Source organism: Ursus arctos, unplaced genomic scaffold (assembly GCF_023065955.2).
Source record: "Ursus arctos isolate Adak ecotype North America unplaced genomic scaffold, UrsArc2.0 scaffold_16, whole genome shotgun sequence".
In the NCBI taxonomy this organism is placed as follows: Eukaryota; Metazoa; Chordata; class Mammalia; order Carnivora; family Ursidae; genus Ursus; species Ursus arctos.
The window spans coordinates 24,797,229-24,820,821 of NW_026622830.1; the positions used below are offsets into that span (position 1 = coordinate 24,797,229).

A 23,593-nucleotide genomic window follows, 5' to 3' on the forward strand; every position below is an offset into this window, starting at 1 on the left:
TTCCCCGGTAGAGCTGCTCACTAGCCCCCGTGAGAGGCTGTGCGTGTTACAGTTACGGTAACAGTCTCCTAAGCCCTCCACCTCTTACCAGGCGTGGGATTGTGGGATTTAGGGCAAGTTGCTTCACCACATGGCATTGGGGGGAGGACATATTATCCTCATCTTACAGGAGGCATTGGTAGTGATGTGCACTGGCTTCAGAGACAGACAGGCCGGGGATGGAATCCCAGCTCTGCCACCTACTTGCTGGGTAATCTGGGCAGTGCAGAGTCTCAGAGGTTCAGTTTCCTCATCTGGAAAATGTGGATGATACGCACACACACCTCCCTCTCAGCCTTATTATAAGTACCGAGCGCAGCACTCTACACGCTGGAAGTGCTCTATAAATGGTTGTCATCATGCTGAAGAGTTTTATGATTATGAGGATTCTCATTTGGTGACTCCGAGTACTTATCTTCCTGAGTTGGTGGCAAACAATAGGCTCAGTGGCATGGACGTGTCCCTCAAGCCAAGGGACAAGGGCTGGTCAGTTTGCAGTGCTCCTCAGTTGGAACCCTCTGCTTATCTGGCATCTCCCTGGGCTGGTATAGGTCCTCAGGACCTTGACACTTACCTCATACTCCATCATGGGTCAAAGACATTCATGCACATGTCGGTGGGACTTTCAGGGCCTTCAGCCAAATGATAGTGCAAATGTCCTCTTTTGAGACCTGAGACTAACAGGTAGATGCTGGTAGGGCCCAATCCTCTCTTTAGACACATGACAAATTCAGGGAAGACTCTGAGCCCAGTCCCTGTCACCAATCCCATGTAAAGTGACCCATTTGGTTTAGTATTTTAATTTTGATGATCTGTTTTCAGACAAGTAGATAAATTAGAAAAGATATATACAAAGAAAAAAGTAAATAAAAATCAATTCTCAGAGATTAAATTCTATTGTATCTTCTTTCAGAAGTTTTTCTTTACGTACTCACATGTACACACACACACACGCATGCAAGCATTCATGTAACATTATATAAAAAACAAGATTGCCCTGGCATGCTGCTATAGAATCACTTAAATAACAACACATCATGACATTTGCAGAATCTTCTAACATATGGATTGACCAATGTTTATTTAATCATCTCTTACTTTTGACCATTTTTGTATTAACATCCCAAACAGCCTTGGGATGAACATACTTGGGCATTTTTCTTGGCTTACTTGCCGTACTATTCCCCATAAAACATTTTCTGGAAACAACCAATCTTGAAGTTGTTTTATTAAGGATGCAGCATTTCCTGTGTTGGAACTTCTCACCCTGAGCCCTGAATGGGTGGTTACAAATTTCCATTAAGATCTATGTGTGGAGCCTGTCCTGGGGCTCTATCTCATGACCCTGAGATCATGACTTAGCTGAAAACCAACAGTCTGATGCTTAACCAACTGAGCCCCCAGCGCCCCCAAGTTCAAAGTCTAGCTTCAGAGTTCTGGTTTTGGTCATGACAGAGGTACCAGACCAACCTTCCCACTAAAATCAACTATAAAATTTGGAAATATGTGAAACAATGGTTCGAGGCTATCAATGAGAAACTACGCAGGTACAATTGGAGAGCCTGTGATTCTTAGGAAAGGGTGTCTTTTAAGGTGAGTTCCACATTCACCCCAACTTCTGCCTGAGGTCATTCCCCAATTTGCCATATGGGGGACTAGAGTCCAAACAGAAGGATCGGTCTCACTGGGCTGACGAGGCAGAAGTTGGGGGCTTCCAGAGTAGTTGGGACTTGAGGAACAAAATCCCACAGAAGGAGGTACCACAGGGAAAGAACTCTGAAATCAGTGTACAGACTTCCTTCAGCTCACTGGACTTCATCTCACCTGTGCAGTGTGAGACTTGTGATATTATGATTCATAATAAGAAATACGTATTTGGTTGTTGCCCCATTTCTGGCACAGAGCTCCTAAAACTCTTGGAATTTCCGAAGTGATGAGAGAAGTAAAGGTGTCTTTTGTTATGTTAATGAGATAGCTTTTGGAAAGCACCTAAGGATGAGGGTTGGTTTCCTGGGGAACCAACCAGGTGATGAGAGGGTTGGACCTTTCAGTCCCACCTCCCAAAGCCCCCAACCTCTGGGGAGAGGAAAGGGGCTGAAGTTCGGTCACCAGTGGCCAATGATTTAATCAGTCACGCCCATGTAATGAAGCCCCCATAAAAACCCAAAAGGATGGGGCTCAGAGAGTGTCCAGGTTGGTGGACATGTGGAGACTGAGGGAAAGTGGTGCACCCAGTGAGCACATGGAAACTTCACGCATCTTTCCTCATACCTTGCGCTATGCATCTCTTTCACCTGGCTGTTCGTGAGTTCTGCTCTTTCATAACAAAGCTGTCATCTAGGAGATACATTTTCTCTGAGTTCTGTGACCCACTCTAGCAAACTAATCAAATCCAAGTCGGAGGTTATGGGAACCTTTGACTTATAGCCGGTCAGTCAGAAGCACAAGCAAGTCCACCACATGGACTTGAGCTTGGCGTATGAAGTGAGGACAGTCTCTTGGGAAGAGCCCTTAGGCTGTGGAATCTGATGCCATCTCTGGGTAGGGAGTGTCAGAGTGAGGGCAATTGTAGGACACTCAGCTAGTGTCAGAGAGTTGTTTGATTGTGTGGGAGAAAACCCGCACACATTATATTTGGTGTCAAAACTCATTAGACTCATTAGAAAAAAGCTCATTAGAAAAACTCATTAGAAAATAGCTGCTGAGAGTTAAAAAGCTGAGCAGAGATTTCATCACCTCCCCTGTGTGGTGCTGTGGAGACGCTGGTTTGAATTTAAGCCTGATTAAGGTGGAGTGGCCTTGACAGACACCTTGGACTTTTAGTTAAGACCCAGAAGATGATGCTGTAGGAGAAATAGCCATGCCCTAGAGATAAAGACTCCCCCTGAGGAGTAAGAGCAAAATCAAAATAGTTTCACCCTCATGAAACATAAGCCTAAGCCTCGGCAGAATCAAGGCACTCTACTTATATTCTTTGTTTTGGCTATCTTCCTCCCTCTTTGGAAAAAGATGCCACCATTCAGAGCCTCTATAATTTTTATCATAGGTCTAGCATTGAAAATTACAAGGCACACACACACATACACACACATACATACACACAAAGGACAAATGGACTGAAATCCAAGAAATTAAAATATACAATATAACAGACCCATAGGTGACTCAATTATTCAAATATTGAGCAGACAACAGGGCAGGCAGCCCATCAAGGATGAGAAGGAGACCTGAGACTTTCAGCATCTTGAGGCAGTACCTGTGGGGATCCCAGGTGAGTAGAGTCAGTTTCAGGACCACTCTGATGCCCCGGGTCTCCGTCAGTTGATTCTGAATGCGCTCTGCAGTGGGGCAGACCTTATAAATGGTGAGTGACCCCTTTGCTGGGGAGACGTGGCACTGGGTGATGGACAGCTGGGAAACTGATGGGAATCCCTCAATCTCACCACGTCTGTCCAGCACGTCCAAAGCAAACATTCCTGCATAGAAAGGCCTGGGGGATTAAGGGGGTAGGCACTCACTTGTGTCAACTGATGTATCAATAACATATTTCAAACTGTACATCATGAATCTCACCAAATGCAGAGGCACAGAGAATGTAGGGAGCATTGAGAGAGTCTGGAGACTGTGTCCTGACTCTCATTCATGGCCCTGTCCTGCAGGTTTCCGCTTCTGTGCCATGAGTGAGGTGGACCCAGAGACTGTGAGGGACGAAGCCACCAGTCTGAGTGGAGGCAAGGGGGGATGTACCCTGGCCTCAGTTGAGAGAGCCTTGGGGTCTAGCCTGGGTCTCCCTATTCCATGCTGTTTGACACTGGACAGCTCCCATGTCCTTTCTGGGCCTCAGTTTCTCCATCTATAACAGTAGCTGGCATTGACAGGCAATTTTCACAAATGCTTGTGGAATCCTTGTAGCATCCTTATGATATAAAGACTATTATTAAGCCCATTTTACAGGTGAGGAAACCAAGACTTAAGAAAAATTTGCCCAAGGTCAAAGAGCCAGTTTAGAGTTGAGTCAGGATTTGAGCCCACGCTTGTAACCTTGACGCCACATCCCAAATTCCTCCTTGTAGAGCAGAGCTGAGCCTCCTTGTAGGATGGGAGTAGCAGCTCTCTGTTGCCCTGGGAAGGCTTGTTCCTCAAGGCCCGAAGGACAGATATGCTCCATCATTTGCTCCAAAAACTGGAACCCCCCCTCAAGCTTTAACTTAAAAAATGTATTAAAACATATATTTCAGATTATTCACATAATCTGTGTTTATAAAAAATTTACATTTTTAAATATAGAAATGCATAAAGAAAACAATATCTGTATTTAGAGATGACCTCTGCTAGCACTTCAGTTCCTCGCTCTCTAGTCTTTGTTCTATGTGACTGGATATACACACAGATGTGGAGAATAGTCAGCCATCTAACCTTTCACAGCAGGTCTTCCTGAAGGGACACCTGAACAGTATAGTATATTCTCTTGTCTGCCACATTAAGTCACTTAACCATTCTGGCAAAGATCAGGCAGTTCCACAGAGTCCCAGCCATGGGAACCTTGTCATGCTGATCTCCCACCAACCATCCCTAAATGCTGCCTACTCATTGTTTCACTGATATGCCCTGCTCCTCCTACCACAGGACCTTTGTTCAAGCTGATCCTATGGCCTGCCTGGAAAGGAGCAAACACTCCATAAATCTATGTTAAAAGAATGAATGAATGAAGGACCCATTCTTTGAAGGCTTGTTCTTATCTCACCCTTACCAAGAAGGTATTAGAGATTTCCCTGGTAGAAATTAGTCTCTAACTCCAAAGCTGGACATTTGTCCCCCTATTCGACCCCAGGTCTGAGGATATCAGCTTCTGCCTCTAATTTGTCAGCTTTTAGGGGCTGTGTCTAAGTTTGGCTGTCTCCCTAGGCCTTGTACTACACACTTTGCACATCTCATCTCATTTCATTTCATCCTCTCCAAACCCTATGAGGGATTGACGCTCCAACACTCACATTAAGGGCAAAGAGGCTATGCTTTGAGAAGTTGAGGGATGAGCTTCCAGCCCCTAGAAGAGCCGAAATTCTTCAGGGGGTAGACCTAGGGGGTAGACCTAGGGGTAGACCCTAGAGCCAAGGACTTAATCACAATTCAATTTCATCCAGTATGTTTTCTACCTATGGGCACGTGTTAGAGCCAGAAGGCCATTCTAATGTGGGTCATTTGAGAGCAGGGGTTCCCAGAAGATATTTCAGCATGACGACCCGCCAAAACAACACCGCACACCCTCTCTTTGTAGAATGTGGGCATGGAAGCCCAGGAGAGGAGGCAGAAAGGGCAGACAGGGGTCAGATTCTAGGGGAAACATAATGCCAGGCTTGGAGCCTCTACCCTGAAGGTGTTTGTTTGTTTGTTTGTTGTAAGATTTTATTTATTTTAGAGTGGAGGGGGGAGGATCAGAGGGAGAGGGAGAGAGAATCTCAAGCAGACTCCCCATTGAGTGTGGAGCCCGAAGTGGAGCTCCATGTCCTGACTCTGAAATCATGACCTGAGCCAAAACCATGGGTCAGTCGCTTAACTGACTGCGCCACTTGGGTGCCCCTGTTTTCTTTTTAATAGACTATTTTTCTGAGTAGTTTTAAAAGCAAATTTGAGCAGGAAGTGCAGAGTTCTCTACCTCCTGCCCCCTATGCACACAGAGCCTCCTCCTTTGCCAGCACCCCCACCAGAGTGGAGCGTTTGTTACGGTGATGAGCCCCCACTGACACATCGTTACCTCCCACAGTCCACAGTTGACATTAGGGTTCGTGCTTGGTGTTGTGCATTCTGTGGGTTTGGACAACTGTGCAATGACCTGCATCTACTATCACAGTATGCAGAACAGCTTCATTGTCCTCAGAATTCTCTGCTCTGCCAGTTCATCCCTCCCTCCTTCTGAACCCCTGATAATACGGATTCTTTTTACTGTCTCTATAGTTTTGCCTTTTCCAGAGTGTCATATAGTTGAAATCATCCAGTATGTAGCCTTTTCATTTACTAGGCTTCTTTAACTGAATAATATGGATTGAAGTTTCCTCCATGTCTTTTCCTGACTTGATAGCTCATTTCTTTTTAGTGCTGCATCATATTCCACTATCTGGATGGGCCACAGTTTATTTCTCCTACTGAAGGACATCTTGGTTCTTCCAAGGTTTGGCAGTTATGAATAAAGCTGCCCGAATCTCCATGTGCAGGTTTTTGTGTGGACATATATTTTCAATTTCTTTGGGTAAATACCAAGGAGTGTGATGGCTGGATGGTGTGGTGAGACACTCTGGAAGCTTCGATCAGGGTTGTGAAATGTAGGTCCACAGGTATCATTGTCAGCACACCTGCTCCCTTTGGTCAGGTGGATGGGCAAGCGTTTGCAGGACAGTAGGGACCAATGTGACTTTGCCGGCTGATCTTGGATGCGAGCTAAGGAGAATCACTTTGTTCCTTCCTCTGGAACCAAAGGTGCGGTCTTGGCCCTTCCTACAGCACTCCCAAGCTGTGGAGGGTGGGATGCATGCTGCCGAGCCGTCAGTGCTGGCCCTGGAGCCTAGTCTGGCGGCCCAGGATAGCAAAGGCTCAGCATGAGTAAGCTGCAGGAGGGACTGCTCCAGCTGACCTTCTCTCGTGGGCATCCCTTCCCTGGAAGCCACGCTCTCTCCCTGGCCCCCAGCCAGCTCTCCACCCCAACAGCTCCTGCCCTGGGTGGGACCTGGACTGGCCATAGCCTTTGCCTCCTTTCAATCCACCTGACATATCACCTGCCAGAGGAAACTTCTGGAAACTGATTGCTGAGGCTGTGTCTCCCCCGCCCAGAAACCTTCCATGGCTTCCTAGTACCTAGCCCAGCGGTTCTCAAAGTGTGGTCTGGGGGCCCATAAGAAACTTCCAGGGGGCCTGCAAGGTCCAAACAAATTCTAAATTAATACAAAGACGTATTTGCCTCTTCTCTCTCATTTATCTCACAAGTGTAGAGCAGAATTTTCCAGACACTCCATGACATGTGATATTGCAACAGACTGAAGGCAGAGCAGATGTGAGGATCCAGCTGTCTTCTATTAAGCCAGTCGTTAGAGATGTAAAAAAATGTAAAACAGAGCTATTCTTCTCAGTTATGATGTTTTTAGAACATAGAGCTATTTTTCATAAAAATATGTCATTTTGTTAAAATGCAATCAGTTTATTATTTTTAAAAATAAATCAATAAATATATATTTAAAAAATGTCTCAGTATCTGTTTCTTTTATGGCAAATAGCGACGGGTGGAATCCATGTAGACAAAAGCTCTTTGCGGTCTTCGGGTTTTGAGGGTGTGCTGAGGACAAAGAAGCATAACTTGTGGCTCAGAGGGTCACGTCTAAACTGCCTGCAGCGTGGCATTCAAGACCCTGTCCTCCACTGGCCCTTCACACATTTATGCTCTAGTAGCATCCAGGTCCTGTGGGTCCCCAGGGGACACTTAGGTTGATTCTCGCCTCCCAGCCTTTGCTCACGGGGGTCACTTCTGCTTGCAATGTGCTCACCTCCCTTCTTTCCCTGTCGGCCTCTTAATTTCAGCTCAGCCGGCACCTGCTCTGGGAGGCCTGCCCCTTATGGCACGCAGCTCCCCCAGGGAGGCTGTGTGCTCGCGTCCTGTCCTCTCCCCTCCCAGTGCCCCCCATGGGCACAGAGCTTTGCAGGAGCCCCCTCGATGCTGCTGCACTTAGGGTGGGGGTGGTGGGGGTGGTTAGGGGTTTGGAGGGGGCTCCCTCTTTGGTCACCCCCGAACTGCCTGGCACAGGGCCTGGCCTAGCTGGGTGCTCAACAACCTTTCTACTTTTTGAAAATCCATTGTATTTATTGCACAAACATTAACACAGAAACAAGTCACCCCAACAAATGAAATTTGTCAAATTGTCGCATCCCTGTTCAGTTCCCCCACCCAGTGTCAGTTTTTGCATCATTGCAATACCAGCTAAGCACAGTCCTAAGATTTGTATTTTCACTCAGCTGTAAAACACAGTATTTCCCCAAATTAAAAAAAAAAAAACACTCAGAAAATAATCTGTTGAGTTGAGTAACAACAGACTCTCCTAATTTGGGACCTTTGGCTTCTCCGGTGTGATGAAGTTTATTCACCTCCCATTCAAAGAGCAAATATTTAAAATAAAAGTGTCCATCTGCTGGCAAATATATGGTGAAATGTATATGCTCTCTCATCATAGTGCAAACAGAAAGATCCGGTTTGGTAAATTCTGTGATGTGTTCCTGGAATCACAAAATATTCCAACGCATAAAGTAAATAATTCTGATCCTGAGATGTTATCCTCAAGAAATCGTGCAAACATTGGAAAGATCTAGCATTTATTTAACTGGATTAAGCCTTCAAAATTGTAGCCCGCACTGCAGTTTTGCACCCTAGTTTCTGGATGATTCGGGATCCAGTCAGGTTTTGCCTTCTTTCTGCCCATATATTCCCTTATGACAGTTGTTCCCTCACCTCCTCCAAGTGTCCTCCTCTTCCCTGAAGCCTCCTTCATGGGGCGTCACCATCTCCAGGAAGCCCTCACCCCTCTTTGGGGTCTGGGCCGAGTAGGCCAGCAGCCAGAGCTGGTCCCAAGGTGCCAGGCTGCCAGCAGGAGAAGGCTGCCTCACTTCTCCACCCTGTCACCTTTCCCCTCCATTGGCCACATTAGTCACCAGTGGGGCCGAGTGGCCTTGGCCCCCCCCCGCCCCATGTTCTGGCTTCACTTACCTAGGAGCCCCACATCGGGTCCATAGTGCTTATGTCCTCAAGTGCCAGGGATCTGGCCCCGGCTGACAGAAAATAATGACAAGTCTCCTATACCCCCAATCCTGGCTTGCTAGAATTTTCCCGTACACCTACCCACTCAGGTGTCCTGGAGATGGTGTCTCATTGTGCACAGAAAGAAGGGGTTCATTCATTCATTCAACAGTTGTTAGTGCTCATGCTGTATCTGGTCCTCTGGGCACCAGAGCTGCTGAGGAGAGGGAGGTACCTGCCGTCAAGGAGCTCGCAGGCTCAAGGGCCAGACTGATGAATAAAAAAGGTGAAAACCAGACTAGCCAGAGTTGACACTTTCTAAGTGCTGTCTCCATATTGGCCAGTAATGGCAAGGTCGCTTGGGTAGGCCTACATGTCGGGAAGCACAGTGTCTTTTTTGGGGAATCAAGGAGGGGCATCTATCACTTAGCTGGGGGTTGACTCCTGAGCAAAGTTTTAAGGCTGAGCAGCCAGCTGGAGAAGGAGAAGGAACGGTGTCCTAGGTAGACCTGACAGCATGGACAAAGGCTTGGCACAGACTCAAGCTGGTTACTGCCTGAAGAAGCCCTGAGTTTTGAGACCTCTTTGGCGTATTTTTTGTGAGAGGTGGGTTTGTCACAAAATAGAAAGGAAAACTCAGGCTTCTTCCCTGGCTGGAAGGGAAGCAGCCGCTCTAGAGGGTGAGGACTTTGGCTTCAATCCAGCTTTGCCTCTGACCAGCTGTGTGGCCTTGGGCAAGTCACTTGCCCTCTCTGAACCACAGTTGCTACATCTTCCCCCAGGATCCATACACTACATCACTCAGAAAAAAACAGAATTCTAGGAGATAACGTACATAAAGGTTTAATACAGGGTTTCTCAACACTATTGATATTTTGGCCTGGATGCTTCTTTGTTGTGAGAGGCTGTCCTGTGTATTGTAGGATGGTTAGCGACATCCCTGGCCTCTACCTGTGAGACGCCAGTAGTCTGCGACAATTGAAATATCTTCAGACATTAGAGGATGTGGAGAAAGGGGATCCCTCTTACACTGTTGGTGGGAATGCAAGTTGGTACAGCATTTTGGAAAACAGTGTGGAGGTCCCTCAAAAAGTTAAAAATAGAGCTACCGTATGATCCAGCTATTGCACTACTGGGTATTTACCCCAAAGATACAGACGTAGTGAAGAGAAGGGCCATATGCACCCCAGTGTTCACAGCAGCAATGTCCACAATAGCTAAACTGTGGAAGGAGCCGAGATGCCCTTCAACAGACGAATGGATAAAGAAGATGTGGCTCATATATACAATGGAATATTACTCAGCCATCAGAAAGAACGGTTACCCAACATTTGCAGCAACATGGACGGGACTGAAGGAGATTATGCTAAGTGAAATAAGTCAAGCGGAGAAAGACAATTATCATATGGTTTCACTCATTTGTGGAACATAAGGAATAGCAGGGAGATTGGTAGGAGAACGAAGGGAAGAATGAAGGGGGGTAAACAGAAGGGGGAATGAACCACGAGAGACTATGGACTCTGGGAAACAAACTGAGGGTTTCAGAGGGGAGGGGGGCAGGGGACTGGGATAGCCCAGTGATGGGTATTAAGAAGGGCACGATTGCATGGAGCACTGGGTGTTATATGCAAACAATGAATCATGGAACATTACATCAAAAACTAATGATGTACTGTATGGTGACTAACATGACATAATAAAAAATTTAAAAAACCCACGAAACTCCAGACATTGCCATCGTCCTGTGGAGGGGCAAAGTCACCTTAGGTTGAGAAACACCAGTCTAATACAGTGCCTGGTATGGAGTAGGGGCTCAATAACTGTTTATTTTCTTTCCCCTTCCAGTCTGGAGGGAGCACTAGCTCTTGTCCTGTTGGAGGAGGAAGGGCCTTTAGTGATCACTGTGCAAATAGGGAAACGGGGCTCAGAGAGAAGTTAGTAGCCTAATGTCACACAGCATGTTACTGGCAGAACAAGTTAGGTAAATAGAGACAAAGTAGCCTTGACAAGGAGACCCCAAAACATAATGGTTTAAATAAGCTAGCTCATTGCTTTACTGCCACAGGGCCCAGAGATGGGTAGTCAGGGGCTGTTGAAACAGCTCTGCTGTCTTCAATGCAGGGCTCCCACCTCCAGATCTCAGGCAGCTGCTCCACTTGTTCCCATTTGTAATTGGAGAGAAGAAGAGAAGGTCAGGAGGAAGGGGAGGGAATGCCCCCTTTGTCTGTTTTCAAAGAAGCGCAATGACTGACGTGGAGCTTGAACTCCCAACCTCTGAAATCAAGAGTCGCAGGCTCTATGGACTGAGCCAGTGAGGCGCCCCTTTCGTTTAAAGCACAAAGTGGAATTTGTGGCATCACTTCTGCTGATATGCCATTGGCCAGATCTTAGGCACATGGCTACTGCAAGGGAAGCTGGGAAATGTAGTCCCAGGCTGGGGGCCAAGTGCCCTGCTAAAACCTGGGGAGGGAAAGAAGACTGATCACTGGGGGACCGTTGGTAGTCTGGCCATAAAGACAGGGTGAAAACCCAAGATCGCCAATGACCATGGTTCTCTCAACCACATCAGGGCTTTCATCAGTCAATCAACAAACACAGGGAGGTCATAACAGCAATTTCAGCATGTAGATGGGACACTTACCTGGGCTCACTAGCTGTCAGGCCCCAGTTAGACACTTCCCACCCTCACAACAGTTCAGCGAGGGAAGTTGTTCTGCTAATTCCATTTGATGGGTAAGAAAACTGAGATTCCCAGAGGTAAAGTAACTTGCCCACGATTTCAGGGCTGAAAAGTGGCAGGGACCATGTGGAGCTCAGATGTGCCTAATCCCCTGGCCCTAGGCTTGTGCCCAGCAGCCCCTCGGGACAACCTGAACTGAGGTCTTCACAGGAGTGCTCGAGAGAGCTGGTCTGTGGCCCCTCCAGGCCACCCCAAGGGCTCAACGGTCCTCTGAGGTGACGACCCCGTGAGGCAGCCTTCTTCAGAGGGGAGGCCTTTGTGGAAGGAGTGGCGTCCTCCTCCCTACAGGGCAAAGGGGAGACTGGGGCCTGCATGTAGGCAGAAGAACAGCCTCAAGAGGCTCTCATTTGTCCTGGGCAGAAGAAAGCAGTGCCTACCAGGGACCAGGGAGGCAACCAAAGTGCCTGGGCAACAGGATATCAACTCTCTAGGCAAAGACTTTCATAGTCATGTGTTCAAATCCTGACTCTGCCACTTGCTCACTGTGTGACCTTGATGAGTCACTTTGCTCTGTGAGCCTTAGTTTCTTCATCTGTTAAATGCGGGCAAAAATAGTGTCTCCTGGTGTTGTTAGGAATTGGTGAGGTTACATGTGCCAGCAAAGGCAGCTCTCCATGATAGCATCAGCAGAGTGATGCTGTCTTGACCACGGCCAGGCACAGCCTGGGGTGAGCTGAGTTCTAGGGTGTGGGTGGAGAGGCCTTGGACGGAGAGAGGAGCTGGTCTCCGTGGGGTGGTTGAGCACCCTCAAAGTGCTTGGCTTCACCAGGCTGGCAGGGCCCTCGTGCAGCCTAGCCAGCGGGCACACAGACCCTCAAGGCTGGGTGGGTGAGCCCTGGTGTCCAGGGACCATGGGTGTTCTCAGGTGCTGCTTGAATTGATGTCTGTCGCAGGGGAATCCTAGCCCTTCAGAGGCACGGAGGGGCAGACTGGGATGTGGCCCAGGCCCCTGACCCTATGTCACTCTGCCCTATACTCCTAAGCCCACAGACCCAATGTCCCCCATCCTCCAGAAGCCTTCTCACAGTCTCTGGAGGGGAAGGAAGGAAAGCTGTGGGTGCGGTTACCCAAAATGTGACTGTCCCATTCTCACTGCCTACCTGGGGCAGAGTAGGCCCTCACTAAATGCCTGCTGAGCAAGTGAATGGATGAATCAAGTCTGCCATCGCCACCAACTGGCTGTGTGACCCGGGGTTGGTTTCTTACCCTCTCTGTGTGTCAGTGTCCCCATTTGTAAAACAAGCTGGAGAGTCCCAGAGGTCCCTTCCAGCTCCCACCCAGGTCTCTACCACTCTAGTTGCCCCCCCCCCCCAATCCCAATGGAGGGAATGAAATGGGCCATGCAGGAGGTCTTTTATTGCAGGGGTGGAGGGTGGTGAGCACAGAGGCTGCTGTCCCAACGGTGAGGAGTCGTCTCTGGGAGGGCTCCTTCTGGCTGCGCTCAGGCCATCACTCTGGTTGGGGGTGGCTGCACCTTCCCAGATGGAGATGCTACAAGGGACACCGTTGAGCCACTGGGCACCTGTCTGGAATGAGACCACAGCCATCAGACACTGTTGTCCAAACTCTTTCCTACAATCCCAGGCAGAGTGTAAGGCCTTGAAGAGGGGGCTGGGGCCTGTGGTTTGGGCTTTGTCTCTGACACCTGGTCCTGACCTACCCTCCTCCCCTTCTTGTGTCCCCTCACCTTAGGAACAATGGCAAATGTGAAAAGACTGATCAGAGGCCAAGACTGGAGCCGGGTTCAGGGCTCAGTATAGGATGAGGATCATGGATCAGTGTGAGATCAAGGTCAGGGCTCAGTCTGTGACTGATGTCACTGCTTAGTAAATCACTGAAGTCAAAGCTCAGTGTGTGAGCAGGATCCGGGCTCGGTCTGGGTGTATGAATAAGGCTCAGGGCGCAGAGTGTGACCAGGATCAGGGCTCAGGCTGGGGCCAGGGCCACAGTTCAGTCTAGGACCAAGATTAGGACTCAGCCTGCCGCTAAAAAGAAGAGAAGCCAAGCCTTTCTTTGGGGCCTGTGGAGGAGCCTCATCCTCTGTCTGGGGCCCAGAGCCACCCCTTACCTTCAGGTGGGCATCACCAGCAGTCCTCCTCATCTCCCTCTTCAGACATCGTTATGCAGGTGGTTTTCCTTTTGAAATTTATCTGAAGGAACAAAATAAATAGCAGGCCTCAGTCTCCAGTAGAAACCGGATCCCTGATGGCCGCCCCTCTCCAGTGGGTTAGTCTGACAGCCATGGGATGTCAGGCACGTCAGTCCACCTCTCTGAGCCTCAGTTTTTTTATCTGTAAAATGAGTATAATGACAGTACCCACCCCACAGGGTTGTTGCGAGGATGCGATGGGATGGCATTTGCAAAGCACAGAGGAACTGATGCCCAAGGAACTGATCTGTGGCTGTTTCCATAGAAGGGCCACCTCCAGGACCCTGACACCTTCACTTACCCCACTTCTATTGCTTCAGCATCCCCAGCACCCCCAGCCTTGCCTAGAAACCCAAAGGCCGAAGAGAACCTACCCCCCCAACACACACCTAGAGAAGCCACAGGTTTTCATAAAGAGGGAAAGAGAAGGGCAGGTGTTTGCTAGTAATGCCTACTGGGTATTAGACTCTATGCTTTTTCTTTCAATCCACTCGTCACCCTCCAGTGTTTACAATCTTGGTTCACCTGGGAGGAAACTGAGGCTCAGAGAGGCAGAGCCACTTGAATAAGTCCCCACAGTTGCTAAATAGCAGAGCCAGAATTTGAACCCAGATCTGGCCCATCTTCTTTTCTCACATCGTTCTCCCAGGCAGGTTCTGCAGATTCAAAGAGGGATGATGGTAGAGAGCTCACAGAGGCCCACAGAACCCTCTCAATTTTGCCACACTCTCCCAACTTGATCTGATGCTGGGCCTCCTGCTTCTCCGGTCCCCTGCCCACACCTGCTGTGGGGTGGGCACAGGGTGCACGCCTGCCCTTGGAAGGCTGCAGAGGGAAAGCACCCCTGGTCCCCAGGCTGTGACTTACCAATGATGTCCTGAACAATGTGTGCATCCAGGGTGGAGAGTAAGGTGTGGATCAGTGGGCACACCTGAGGGGGAGGGAGAGAGAGAGAGAGAGGGAAGGAGGGAGGGAGAGGAGGGCCAGGAGCAGGAAGGAGGACAGATCATTACCAGTTGGGGTCAAGCTCCCACCCACCCACCAAGATCTCAGAACCTTTGACCCTTAGGATTCTAGAACAATAGACAGCCCAAGACTGGAGAACCATAGGATGCTGTAATTCTAAATCCTTAGCGCATTGGATCCTAGAACCCTGAGAATCTAGAGGGTTAACATCCCAGAAGCCTACAGTCTTAGAAACCTTGAGCTTTGGAATGCTGGAATTTTAAGAAATCCAACAGCGCCCTGGGAACCATAGAACAGAGAGTTTTTCACTCGGTATGTGTGTGCAATTCCCTGAGGATCTCATTAAAATGCACATTCTGGCTGGGAGCCTGCTTCTTCCTCTCCCACTCCCCCTGCTTGTGTTCCCTCTCTCGCTGGCTGTCTCTATCTCTGTAGAATAAATAAATAAAATCTTTAAAAAAAATAAAATGCACATTCTGATTCAGCAGGTCCGGGGCAGCTGCAGGGTAGGGGGCGGGCAGCACTGAGAGCCTGCATTTTCTCACCAGCTCTCAGGTGAGGCCCCGGGCTGCTGGTCAGAAGATCATATTTTGAGTAGTGAGGCTCTAGTTCAATGAATGACAGAGCCACCTGGAGGATTTTTCTTTCGTAAACCCCAATTCCCAGCCCCCTTCCAGAATGACTGATTCAGACTCCCTGGAACTTTGGGCGCAGGGTAGAAATGGATTGGTATGATGCATAGATGAAAATACCCATTTTATAGCTCTGTGTTTATGCTTTAGATGAATTATATAAATGATATTCATTTCTAATTATGGTAGCGATACAGTTTTCTTTTTAAAATAAATGTATTTAAATAAGCTTAAGTAAAATTGTGTTGTTTAAAGGAGGAACACCCTAGCTAAAGGGGCATATCGCGGGAGTAGGTAGATACGGCGAATGGCCCAAGTTTGGGACCCAGGGATTTCAGCTAATGTCAGGTCCCTGCTCCTCTCTCCCCCTCCCCAGGCTGAGTAAAGGGGCACAGGTTTCAGCTGACAGCCCGATGAGGAGTTTGCCCCTCAGAAGAAAAGGTGCCCAGAGAGTACAGTCGAGGCTGTGAATGGCACACCTGCCGCCCCTGCCCCCCAGGCATGTCTCTGGGCCCCGAGGAGTGGAGGACTCACATCCTTCTCTACCAGGCGGGACACGGTCTTTGTCAGGAAGCTGCTCACGGTGTTCACGGCCTTCCCGATCAGAGTGTTGTGGCTGGAAAAGAGTGGCAAACGATAAAGCCTAGTTAAGTGGGCCGAGCAGTCACGCAGCGGGGGTGGGGAGAGGGTGGGAGGTGGCGGAGCACCTTGAAATCAGGTAAACCAGGGACACTGCAATGCCTTTCTAACCACAGACAGGGCCTCTCTTCAGGGTGCCCCACTTCTGACCAGAGGCTCGCCACCACCTGTGAGAGTCTCATCCCAACCTTAAGACCCCACTCTTTCATTCGACACCTATCTACAGATCACCACCTGCCTGCCAGGCGTCCACGGCGCTGAGCAAAGCACAAGCAGCTCCTCACCTGGTACCTAAACACGACACAGGTCTTGCTAACGCTGGCTCCTTCCCACCTTTAGCTCTCAGCGTGACTGACACCTCCTCAGGCAGCCCTCCCTGACTGCTTGCCTAAGGGAGGGCTTTGTATCATACAGTCCTGTTACATGTACTGCTCTGCCGAGGGCTCATCATAATCTGACATTTTCCTTGAGGGCTCTTGACTGATGGGCTGGGCACTTGTCTGTCTGCCTTTCCCTCAGGACAATAAACTCCAGGAAAACAGGGTCCTCCTCGGTTATCACCAATAAATTCTCCAGAGCTCAGAGCCTATTTGGAACATAGCAGGTGCTCAAACATTTTTGGCTGAATGAAGGACTGAAGTAAACATAGAATTAAATATAGAATGATGGGGCACTTGGGTGGCTCAGTCAGTAAGCGGCTGCCTTCGGCTCAGGTCGTGATCTCAGGGTCCTGGGATCGAGCCCCACATCACGCTCCCTGCTCAGCAGGGAGTCTGCTTCTCCTTCTCCCTCTGCCCCTCCCACCCCCACTCATTCTCTCTCTCTCTCTCAAATAAATAAATAAAATCTTTGAAAAAAAATAGAATGACAGCTTGTGACAAGTACTCTGAAGGGCAAGAGTAGATGATTTTGAGGGAGAATAGGAAGAACCTTTTTTAGAACCTGAAGGTTGAGAAGTACGTGGAGGTGGAGGGGAAAAGGTGTCCTGGCAGGCCAGAAGAGCGTGTGCACAGGTCTGGAGGTGGGAAAGAACTTGTGCGGGGCCCAGAGTAAAGGCCAGTGCGTCTGCAGCAGGGTGACCGAGGACAGGAGTGCAGTGATAGGAGGGCGGAGCCAGATGACGTTGAACCCAGATGGCCGCGGGGAGTACTTGGCATGAGCAGGCTTGGGCACCAGGGCAGAGAGCCATTTCACAGATGTGGACACTGAGACCCAGAGCAGCGGGATGAATTCCCTGGCGCTGCAGACAAGGCAGTACCCAGCAGGGCTCAAGTCTGTGCATCTACCTCCCAGCCTTCCTGAATAACATCAACAAGTAGAAGCTTTCTTTGCTTTGGGGGGATCTTTAGGCAACCTGTGATCAAATCCCTCGAGGGGGTAAGGTGGAGTGACTGACCTCTGCTCAGGGCGCTCAGGGCTGAGAGCCGAGAACCCAGCCTTGTTTCCCCCAAAGCCAACCTGCACGGCCTTCAACTTCCAGACCATTCTCCTCCAACAGCCGCCTCCAGGGTTACCCTTCCTCCCCCCACCTTCTTCCTCCACCAAACCTGCCCTTGCAAGCACACAGTTTAAGAAGTAGATTTTGCGGATTAACAGGGATCAGTGATTTAAATGGAGAGGCTTCAGTTTGCAAGATCTCGTTTCGGGAATTTTCCGGTGAACGGAGGACTCTCTGGGGACAATCTGAAATCAGAGCCCATGGTAAGCATTTCCTTCTCCTCTCCCTCCCACATGGAGGCAAGAAGGAAAATACAATTGATTATTATTGTGATGATTATTGAGGGATATAATAATGACGAAGAGGGCGATTTTTCAAGAAGAAACAATCCTTAATGTGCTGCACTAACAATGGAGCTTCAGAAAGCACGGAGCAGAACTGACAGAGCTGTAAAGTGGTCAGAGGACAACGCTCCTGTCTCAGGAATGGAGAGAACAAGAAGACAGTCAGTGCGGGTATCCCCATCCCCGAGCGCTGAGTGTGTGCCCCGCTCTGTGCTAAACACTCGTATTTTCCCAGCCGGTCGGTCAACCGCTGGGGAGAAGGCACTGTTGTCACCTTCGGTTTACAGATGGGAAAACTGAGGCTCGGAGGGGCTATATTGGCCACGAACTTGTAAGTCGGTAGGTGAGTGTTGAGCCTACACTCTTTTTTTTCGCCACGTTGTGCCACCTCGTGGGTACAGGAATAGGGCTGAAGCTCGGGGTCCTCAACTCCTCTGAGAGCCCAGCTCTGCTGAGATGGACGGCCCTTACCCGCCCAGCACGGTGAGTGAGATGCTGTCCGAGTCACTGCTGCATTTTCCTATGGTCACGCTGGGGACTCCAGTCTGGGCATTGGCTGCAACTCTGACATCAGTCAGGAGGTCCAAAGAGGCCTTCAGGTTGACCACCTGGCCAATGACAGGCCTGTAGGAAATAAGATTCCCAGTGAGCAGAGGTCTAGAAGGCCCGCTGGGGTTCCTCTGCCTGTGTGGGTATTTAACCCTCCAGCCTGTCTGTGGATAATGTCAGCATTGTCTGGTTTCCTAATTAAGATTTACATTTAGGGCTTCTTCGCCTGGCCTCGTGGATGTGGTTCGTAGGACAGTTTTATATAGTACCACCCTAATAATGAAAATAATAATAGTTAACATTTATTGAGGGCAAATTATATATTAGGCATTCCTAAAAAGCATTTTTTGGGGGCACCTGGGTGACTCAGTAAGTTAAGTGTCCAACTCTTGATTTTGGCTCAGGTCATGATCTCAGGGTCCTGAGATTGAACCCCATGTCGGGCTCCCCACTCAATGGGGACTCAGCTTGAGATTATCTCTCCCTCTCCTTCTGATCCTCTCCCTCCCCTCTCTCTGTCTCTCTAAAATAAATAAATTTTTGGGAAAAAATTCATTTTTCCTGGATTAATCCATGTTATCATTACAGCAACACCATGAGGTGAAAGTACTATTATTATTTTTATTTTCACAATGGGGAAACATTGGCATAATGCGGTTAAGTAACCATCCCGAGATCTCATAGCTAATGAATGGTGGAATCCCCGTGGCCTCAATTTATCTTCTTCCCCACATGCTCATTTTCCTACCTATTTCTTTCAAAGTAATTAAAATACTTTAAAATTAGGTTTTCCACACGTGACTTTCATTGTATACGGTACACTACTGTATGTGTTTAGCCATGATGATCACTGCTATTTAAAGAGAATCTCAAGAGATGAAATAATGCTGGGGGAAATTGTGCTAAAGAGTTATAAAGGCTCATGTCTTCTCAGTTTTTCAGATTTTACAATTAGACAATGTTATGATTTCAGAAATATTTAATGGAGGATTCTTTTCAAAGAGCCTTGGTTATGGCCAAAGTTCATTAGGACATTTTAAGGCTTCAGATTTCGGAGCTGGAAAGGCCCCTTCATTTACAGATTACGAGACTGAGGCCCAAGCCACACAGTAGCAGGGAGAAGAGCCCGATTCTGGTTTGGAGCCCCACCGGCCGCGCTGTGCTGCCTCTCCCAAATCCCAGGTTCTAATGCATACTCACAGGGCCAGGGTGACATCAGCGACGACGGGGACCCTTATGTTAATGCCTCCGGCATCAGGAGTCAGTTCAACTTTGATTTTCAGGATGCGGGAGTTAATGATGTTCAACCTGTGCAAAACCCACAATTTCCCTTTGTCATTCCTCGTGACAGCCATGTGTGGAACCCTTCGCTACGCCAGCATCAGCCTGAGCATTTGGGCCTCACCGACCTTGCCTTCTCTGGCCTTCACAATAGCCCTGTTCAGAGGTTTGATCCTATCCATGTTATGGCATGGCGTCCTGAGGCTCAGACAGACGTAATTTCCCACAAAGATTCGAGGGAGGACTAAGTACCAGAGTCAGAATTTGAACCCATAACTGTTTGACTCCCAAACTCCATGTGTGGAGCCAGCTATGTGGCATGAACTCCTCTTCTCTCTCCTCAGGGGATTCAGAATTTTATCCTCAGCTATATTTGGAGAAGAAAGTCTTACTCCTCGGAAAAGGGATCTCAGGCATCAGCAAACAGGTGGAGGTAAGGATTAAGAACATCTTCACCCTGATCCTAAAATTATATAATATGGGAGCCCAAACCCATGAGATGCCCAGATTGGCCCCACAGCCCTCCTCTAATATGCTCAAGATCTGATGAACCTGGCCTCAGACCACCTTGACTCTGTGGGGAGGAATGTGATTTATCAACCTTTTTGTCTTTGACCTTAAACTCACCTCCCCAAAGGTGTGTGTTCCCTTTTCTTGGAGCAAAGATCTCCACCTTGAAGCATCAACTCACCCCAAAGTCTCATTCTTAGCTGAAATGATCTTAGAAAGAGCATCGTTCACCAAGTTCTTCACTTCTTGCAACTTCTGCTTGGCCAGGTGCCAAGCCTTGGATTCCTGAAGCTTCCTCAAGTCAGCGGTCAGTTTCTGAACGACAGCTGACAAAAACAATTGCCATTTAGTGTCATGCATCACTTTTGGAGCAGGAACCATGTACCAGACACTAGGTAAGACTATTTGCCTATATCATTTCATTTACTCTTCATAACAACCCAAACGAGGCAGATATTGTTACTATCTGCATTTTCCGATGAGGAAATAAAGGATCAAAAGGTTGAGAAATGTGCCTAAAGTCATGTGGCTGGGGGGTCTTTGTTCCTTCCATGCTGCCTTCATACTAATATATACTCATCATTCATAAACAAAGCAGTCAATTAACCAGGCATTGCATATTGCTTGTACACAAGCTTCTAGTAGTGACTTGGGGGGGGGTGTCTATTGCTCTAAAAGAGATGTTCACATGAGTTTGAAAAACTAGGTCAAACAAAATGAGAGAATAAGAAATGGAAAATCTAGAACCAAGGAAAAAGTATGGCTCCAACTCATAAAAGTGGCAAATGGGAGTCCCAGGTTGACAGCTTCGCAGTAGGCCCAGAGAGCAATAATTCGTATAGAAGTATGAAAACAAAAGGTCTTAATGGAAGGGCTCCAGGGGAAAGAGAGATTAGATAGACATGGCAGATGTAGAACAGTACATATGAAAAGAATTAAGGATATGTGTATAGAAAATAATTCAAGTGAAAAACAAGGCAATTATTAACTCAAGGAAAAACAAAGGCTGTACAAGAGAAGAAATGTAAGTATGGTTCTGCAACTTGGGTCTACAATGGATGGTATCTACCTAGTTATAATGATTTAACAAAAGAGAGTACCAATTTCAATAAAAGTATTTTTGGTCCTATAAATCATTAGGTGACCTTGACTCAGACACTTCTGTTTCTGAACTCAGTTTTCCAAGCAGTGAAATTAGAGAGTGGGTCTCTCCTATACCTTTGAAGCTCTAAGCCCTAACGATCCCTAAGCCCCGACAACGTTTGAAAGGTAGTCATTTATAGCATCTACTTCCTCCTGTGTTTATCAGTGTGCTGTTAATGTCTCAAGAAAATGAAAAGAAAGCCAAATTCTTTTAAGAAATCAGAATAAAAAAGAGACATGAGGAGCACCTGGGTGGCTCAGTCAGTTAAGCATCTGCCTTCTGCTCAGGGCATGATCTCAGGGTCCTGGGATCGAGTCCCGCGTCAGGCTCCCTGCTTAGCAGGGAGTCTGCTTCTCCCTCTGCCTCTCCCTCCCCCTTGCTTGTGCTCTCTCTCTCTCTTAAATAAATAAATAAATAAATAAATAAATAAATAGATAAATCTTAAAAAAAAGAAAAAAAAAGACATGATTAAATATAAAGCTAAGTAGCTTTAAAGCTACCTTGGCTTAGGTATAGCTAATTTCCTTAATTTCCAATGCATTAATACATATCAATAAGAAAATTGAACAACCTAGCAGAATATGCTATGACTACGAACAAAATATTTATTCTAAAATATATAGCTAATAAAATATGAAAAAATGAGTGAATTCCTTTATAGTTAGAGAAATGCAAAGTGAAATGAGTTATAATCTTTTATCTATGAGATTAGCAAAACTTTTAAGTTGCTCATACGAATGCTGTCAAGGGAGTAGAAAAAAACACACTCTCCCAAGACCTTTGGAGATAACTTTCATTATTTATAGGGAATTATTTGTCAACATCTCCTATAATTTAAAATGTGCATACCTTTTGAACTTTTGAAATCTCACTTTTAGGAATTTATCCTTTGAATGTATTAGGAAAAATTTGCCATGGTATAATGTATAAAAGGATATTCATTTGAGCATTGCTTGTTCCCAGAAGAATAAATGAATGAACCAGGAACTGAATAGCCACCTTTCTCAGTAAACCACCCATTAAGAGCAGCCCCTGGTGGCAGCCTCTGATAATGCAGGCATAGCATTCAGGAGGCAAGTTCCTAGGTACCACTCATCATCCCCTGTTGACTCACATTCAAGTGTATCGTCAATGGTCTCAAGTCCTTTTTCAACAGCAGGTTTCAGCTTGTTCACAGCATTACTCAGGTCATCGTCAAGATTTCCAAGAAGAGATGCTGAGGTCCCAGTGAGCAGACCGCATAAGAGAACAAGTTTCCAAAGCTGAAGCATCTTGTCTTGACACCTGGACAGTCACAGGAGGAACAGGAGTGAGAATTACCCAGAGGAAAAAGGAATCTTTGATAAGCACCTCTCACTCTTATACTTCACATTCCTTTAAGATAGATGTGGTTGGCTTCTATTTTACAGATGGGCAACTCAGGTCAGAAACCTAGAACAACTTGTCCAGAGACACACAGCCAGTGAGTAGAGGAGCTGAAATTTGAAAAGTCACTCTTAACTCCAAGTCTATGTTCATGACACAAAAGTCCTTTGCACATGCTGGCTCCTCTGCCTGGACCATCTTTCCTCGTCTCCGCAATTGTACCCAAGTCATTTCCTACCGACTCTCCAGCTTCAGTAAGACATCATGCCCTCCGTGAAGCCCACTCTGGGCCCCTTCCCTTCCCAGAGTCAAGGTTAGGGGGTCCCACCACACCACCCTGCTATCTTTGTCCTCTGATCAGAGTCTTAGGTGCCAGTTAGTGATGACTTGTCTGCCTTTCCCACCAGGCTGTGAACTCCTTAGGGGAGGGACCACAACTTATTTTACTGTTCACTCTCCAGCCCCCAGTAAAAAACCTGGACCTAGTTCGGTACGATAAATATATATTTGCTGAATAAAAGTATGAACAAATAAATGGGCACCACGTCATGACCCTGCATGGCTCATCGGTTTGATGCTTCTTCTAATATAATCTATCTCTTAATATGCTATATTCAAAATATTGGTAAATCCAAGAGGCCCCATCCTTCTGCCTCTTGCCCCCAAATATTCTGAAGATCACCATGTGGGGTGCCGGGAGGGGGGGAAAGCCCACCACTCACAGGTTTGGAGGAGGGTGTTCAAAATCCTTGCTCGTCTGTGCGGTCTCCTGGGGTTCTGCTGGGTGTTGGTGGCCTTTATATGGTGGTGACAGGATGGGAGGCTGTGCACAGAAGCAAGTGCTGTTCCAGGGCCATCCAGAGAGATTCCAAAGAAAATAACCCCTGTCCAGGATGAGCAGAGAGATTTCCAACCCAAAGGTCACACCCAGGATGCTTGAACTGAAATGGGTGGACATGCAGAGATCTTCCTGCCAAGACTAAGACCAGGCTCTCGTGGAGCCTCCAGTGGCCAGCCAAGACAGTGG

General features: G+C 47.7%; 1 protein-coding gene across 1 annotated transcript; it reads right to left on the reverse strand.

The window, feature by feature from the left end:
• Positions 1-3,204: 3,204 nt before the first annotated feature.
• Positions 3,205-22,472, reverse strand: BPIFA2 (BPI fold containing family A member 2). The gene is made up of 9 exons (XM_026502915.2): positions 22,316-22,472; positions 20,239-20,383; positions 19,467-19,574; positions 18,189-18,341; positions 15,831-15,912; positions 14,566-14,629; positions 14,335-14,483; positions 8,525-8,634; positions 3,205-3,529 (listed from the first exon to the last, which is right to left on the reverse strand). Exons 1-9 carry the CDS (start codon positions 22,470-22,472, stop codon positions 3,205-3,207), a joined length of 1,293 nt encoding a protein of 430 aa, XP_026358700.1.
• Between the last annotated feature and the right edge of the window lie 1,121 nt (positions 22,473-23,593).